We start from the raw sequence: 5,659 nt of genomic DNA on the forward strand, positions 1-5,659 counted from the left end.
TTTGAGTAATCTTTCCTGTACACAGACTATCATTAAAGGGAGTACCTAGTAAATACAAAAATCGTCTGCTTAAACTCGTTTTTGGGTAACTAGCGCCAAACACTCCTAGCTTTGTTAAACCTGGTGGCAGACATGCAAAATTCGTTGATCCACCATAAACTTGTAACTACGTACTCCCTTTAAAAACAATGTTCAGTGCGACTTAAGGCTCTCATTATATTTATGTTTATTCAACTAGAAAACAATTAATTTATTTCATATTCAGTAAGAATTTATCTCATTATTAGAAACATAACGATTCCAAAACGAGTGTAGTGTAATCCAAACCAAAACTTTTATTCGTCTGTCCCGGATTACCGCAAGAGTAATATTATTCGAGATAAAGTTCGTTGGGAATTTATCGCCTCGTGTCTCTACTCTCCATGTTGAAAAAGAAAAGTAAAAGAAACTCTGAGGGAATATTAAAAAAGGGAATGAAGTATCCCTTTTCCCCTCTCCCTCTCGCTATTGAGGGCCATAACCGGAGAGTTAATTTTCCCCTCTTTCGACGCTCTTCGCGATTTCCCTCTTTCAAAAGAGGGACCCTCTGGATGAGGGAATGAAGTGTCCCTCTTTCCCTCTCCCTCTCGTTTCTAACGCCAGCTCACGGGAGTGAATTTTCCCGTCTTTCGACGCTCTTCGCGATCTCCCTCTTTCAAAAGAGGGAATGAAGTGTCCCACTTTCCCTCTCCCTCTTTCAAAAGAGGGAATTAGGAGTCACTCTTTCCCTCTCCCTTTTTCAAAAGAGGGAATGAAGTGTCACTCTTTTAATATCCCTCTTTCAAAAGAGGGACCCTCTGGAAACTCTCTACATTCCCCTTCTATTGCTATTTCAGCGCATTTAGGAAGGCGGGAAATTCGAATTTCAATTGAACTTTTACAGGACGAAATAAATACCGTGGATTTCTTTACATTAATATCCAAATCGTCCAAGGTTCCATAAAATTGAGTAAAATAAAATAATATAATATATATTCTTAATTTTTCTGAAATTTTAAATCCTCCTTACGGCAACCGGGTAAATCCATGTCAAATCACCAAATTTCTAAAATCTTTCCCATGGCACCAATTCTGATTTTATAGGAGGGCGACGCCAGTCGGACAGGGGAGCAAGCGCACCACAGGAGCGGTGAACCACACTGTTTACGATGACGAGACAGGGCAGCACCACTCGAAATTGCCTGTTTTCAAAGTAGGCAGATAGCCAGTTAAGGGTACGACCCCTGTTGCCGTATGAGTGAAGTTTGGCCTTGAGAAGCTCATGTGGAACCGAGTCAAAGGCTTTGCGGAAGTCGAGAAATATGATGTCGACTCAGCCAGCTTGCTCAAGCCCAGAAGTCCAGTCTTCGACACAACAGAGGAGCTGGGTTTCCGTACTGAACCCACTACGGAAGCCATGCTGGGACGGACTCATAAGGTTGTGCTGGATAAAGTGGGCCGAGATTGAAGAAGCATTTACGTGCTCATCAGCTTTTAGGACCTGCGACAGGAGTGCAATCGGACGGTACTCCGCTGGAATTGACTTGTCACCACCCTTCGGGTCGGCGTGACGTTTTCCAGACGCCAGTCCTCCGGAATTTCGCCCGTATCATAGGAGAGCTGGAAAAGGGTAGTCAGAGGAGCGGCTAACGCATTAGCAGACTGGCGCAGGATGACAGCCTGGATGCCGACAGGGCCCGGAGCTTTATGCGGTTTGACCTTTTTGAGGAGCTGATGAATTCCTTGAACCGAGAAACTAATGTCAGGCATTGGCAGGGCCCGGGATTTCAAGAGGGGAACGGTTCTCACAGCATATGCTGGAAAGGAGCGTCGGAAGGTGGAAGCCAGGAGATTGGCTTTATCGGTTGTAGTGGAGTAAGTTCGCCCGGAGTCGGAGAGGTCAGGAACTCCAGTCACCTTCGCTTTCTTGGATACGAGCTGGTAGAATTGTAACCTGTGGGTCGTGAGGTTGGAAGTTACCTTGTCCACGTGATGGGTTCGTGCAGCACAGAGGGCGTATTTGACAATGGCCCTATGCCGAGTGAAGGCTTGCATGTTGGCAGCCGAAGGGTACTGTCGGGAGCGGTTGTAGCGGCGCTTGGTAATTCGCATCAGACGCCGGAGAGCCGAGCCTACCCACGGAAGATTGTGCCTGGAGGAGAGCTGCTCCATCGGAACATGAGCCTCAACCACCCGGGCGATGGCCGAAGTTAGATCGCTCCAAGCCGCAGCAATAGAAGTGGCTTTTCTCAGGTTGACAGCCGCCAGCGAGTCCGCTATCGCAGTGAAGTCGGCCTTGTTAAAATTGGGAACGGAGCGAGGGATGGTTCGAGGCTGTGGGCGAACGCCATGGATGTTGAGTAAGAGAAAGTCATGATCGCTGACCCCAGGAAGATGGGAGACGTCTTCGACGAGGCTGTCATCAGAGACTAGTACCAGGTCGATAATGTTGGCGACGGAGTCCTTGGTTCGGGTGGGTGCTGTGACCCGTTGGGTGAGATGAGAGACCAAAATTGTGTGGAGAAAGCTGGAAGCCTCTGACGAAGGACTCTCGAGCGTAGGCCAGTCAATGCTGGGAAAGTTGAAGTCTCCGACTATGATGAGGTCAGACTGGCTCTCAGTGAGGTGCCCAAGGAGAGAGTTAAGTCGCTTGGTGTAGGAAGCCTTGGCTGACGGGGGCCGATAGATGCAGCACAGTCTGAGGCAGGAGGTACCGATGTTCACCCTGGCGGCGACCGCTTCGACGTCGGTGTTTAGGTCCAGGGGGTAAGACTTGAAGTCCCTGCTGATTGCCAAACATACACCACCGCCTTTTAGGTTTCTGTCCTTGCGGTACACTTCAAAATCAGGACCGAAGAGCTCAAAGGAAGAGATGGAAGCGTCCAATTTGGTCTGAGTCACCGCGATGAAGGGAGTACGGAGCGTGTCGATGTAGGCACGGAGGGCAAAGTGTTTAGTTTTGAGAGAGTCAATGTTGGTGTACAGTAGGGAGAGGTTTTCGCGGCCGAGTCAATGAGCCGCGGGTCGGGCGTCAGGCAGGCCCGGTGCCGGACCCGTGGGCGCAGGGCGATAATAGGCGACGACGATTCCCGTGGTCCAGTACTCTGGCGCAAAAGCAAGTGTGGCTTCATGGGCAGGAAGGGACACGATGGATGAGGTGAAATTTTGGCGAACCTCTTGTGGCTCAACCGTCACGGAGATGGGGTGGAGCCCCAGGGCGATTAGGCGGCCTTCGATTTGCGACGCCGTGACAGAAATGTGGACTTTCGAGATAAGAAGTGTTTTTGTAGTTTTGGCCGCCATCGGAGAGCCGTTTATGGCCATGTTGGTGCCTCATTTCATCGGGGGACGCAGACTTGAAGCTTTTTCGCTTTCGGAAAAAGAAACTCCCTCTGGCCATGTAGTGGGGTCAAGAGCTGCGTCAAGCTGGGTGGGACTGACGTCAAAAAAGAATGTCCGGAAAGGTTGCCGATACAAGGTGCGAAGTCGAAGCCCGAAGGGGGTGATGCCGTGGCCTTCGAGGAAGGTCTCAAGGGCCGCGGAAGACAAGTCAGGGTGAAGTCTGGAGACGTAGAGGCCTATGGTCGCCTCAGCAGCCTGGAGAGTTGTGGTTCCAGTGGGAGCCGCACCTTAGATTTTGTGTCGGCGCTGCGGGGAAGCCTTGGAAGGCGCGGAATTAATCGCGGTGTCCCTCAGTGCTGCAGTCTGGCGAGGAGCCCGAGAAGAAGCACGGGCGTGCTGGTCGATAGCGGGCTGGGGGGTTGCTGCGAAAGACAGAGTCCCCTTTCGTATCTGTTGGGTTTCTAGGAGTTGTCGTCGGAGAGTTTGGTTATCCGTTTCTAGGTAGGCGAAACGGGCAGTCAGCGTTGTGATCCGCTTCTCGAAGAGGCGAAGTTTCTTGGAGAGTTGATAGGGGAGAACCTCACAATTGGAGCATGCCCAGATGCCATGGACCTTGGTTTGCGGTCCCATGTTGTTGCAGGCCATGTGAAACCAACGACGGCAATATCCACATGCTAGCATTTTCCAGCCTTTTCGTTCTTACGATGCATTGCACAAACTTGATAGCAATGGGGGCCGTCTTCGGAGGGGAGCGGCGGAGCGGGATCTGCCTCAATATCCAAAGCGGCATCTTGATTGTTAGCTGCTGTGTTGTCAGAAGCCTGTGCACCCGGAGAGATAGTGGCGCTCCCAGCCGGGGGGTGGACTCACTCGTAGCGGTGGTCGCAGCTGTGGGCGACATACCGTCTCGGTGACGTCAGCGGCTGGGAAAAGCGCGCGAAGAGAACTAACAAAGACCAAGAGGCGATGCACTAAGCCTAGGCTCGGGGGACGGAGGGGAAAGCTATTGTTTTAAGTGGGATAATTACCGATAATCTCAGTATGCGGAAAAACTAAGTTGAAAGCAACTGGAAACATGTAGACTTACGGAAAACTGGGAATTTGCGGAGCACAGAACGACAGGCGATGCAGTACTGCCAGAGAAAAGGTAATATGGCACGTCCAAGAACGCTTATTCGGTTAGAAGTTCAAAGATTAAATCGTTCGTCTATTTGGTAAAACCAGTCTAAATATTATTTGTATCTCTCTCCAGGTTACATGCCAATCATAAAAAAAATGTTTAAACTTTGTAATTTGAACTTTTTTCAAATAAATCAATATAAAATATATGGTTATTTGGAAAACTTATTTACTTTGTAACCAAAATTGCGATATTGATGGCACATTTTTCTAACCCGGATATGCACTTGATGTACGGACGAGCCCAAGGAAGAGTAGATGTGGCCCGGAGGTTGTATCAAGAACACTACCCACTAAGAAAGGTACCGAATAGGTGAACCTTTGAAGCTGTAGACCGTCGCTTACGAGAGAGCGGGCAACTTCAGCCGTCTCGGGAGAGAGTGTAGAACATTCCACTTGACGTGGAAGAACAGGTAACTACCTCGGTTTATAACTACTTTTTAGTTATGATTTTTTTAACATTATTCTGTAAAAATGTTAGGTATTTATAATTTTCGACGATGATCCGGGAACAAGAGCCCGCCAAGTTGGAAGACACTTAGGTGTCAATCATGTTATGGCCTGGAGAATACTACGTGGCCATCGTTATCACCATTTCCATCTTCAAAAAGTCCAAGACTTGAACGACGCTGACTATCCTGGACGTACCAACTTCTGTCAGTATTTTGGGGACAGAGTACTGAATGATCCACAGTTTGCAAGTAATATCCTAACAGCCGATAAGGCCAATTTGTCCCGGAACGGCATAGTCAATTTGCACAATAATAATCAATGGAACTATAGTCGCAACTCACCAAGAGCGCTTCAGCCTGAACGTTTGTTGGGGCATTGTCGGAGACAATCTAGTTGGACCATATTTTCTTCCGCCTAGGTTAAATGGAGAGTCATACCTACGATTTCTTCAGGAATCGTTACCAGAGCTATTGGAAGACGTCGCGTTGGCAACTAGACTGTGAATGTGGTTCTTGCACGATGGAGCGCCACCACATTTCAGCAGCGCAATGCGAGATCACCTTTATGCAACATTTCCTTTAAGGTGGATAGGATGAGGAGGAACTATTTCGTGGCCGCCTCGATCTCCCGATTTAAACACTTGCGATTTTTTTCTTTGGGCATATCT

General features: G+C 48.9%; 1 protein-coding gene across 1 annotated transcript; it reads right to left on the bottom strand.

Moving 5' to 3' along the window:
- Positions 1-1,512: 1,512 nt before the first annotated feature.
- LOC149943325 (uncharacterized) lies at positions 1,513-3,342 on the bottom strand. The gene is made up of 2 exons (XM_090175677.1): positions 3,067-3,342; positions 1,513-2,910 (listed from the first exon to the last, which is right to left on the bottom strand). The coding sequence occupies exons 1-2, from the start codon at positions 3,340-3,342 to the stop codon at positions 1,513-1,515; spliced, it is 1,674 nt and encodes a 557-aa protein (XP_090031803.1).
- Positions 3,343-5,659: the final 2,317 nt, after the last annotated feature.

The sequence above is a fragment of the Leiobunum rupestre genome, chromosome 5 (genome assembly GCF_980474605.1).
Source record: "Leiobunum rupestre chromosome 5, qqLeiRupe1.1.hap1, whole genome shotgun sequence".
NCBI lineage: Eukaryota > Metazoa > Arthropoda > Arachnida > Opiliones > Sclerosomatidae > Leiobunum > Leiobunum rupestre.

Bases quoted from the DNA above. Each gene is read 5' to 3' on its own strand.
- LOC149943325 (XM_090175677.1), bottom strand. From the start codon at position 3,342: ATGGCCATAAACGGCTCTCCGATGGCGGCCAAAACTACAAAAACACTT. The intron at 2,911-3,066 runs GCACCGGGCCTG...GCGGTGACTCAG, and splicing joins GCCCTGCGCCCACGGGTCCG to ACCAAATTGGACGCTTCCAT.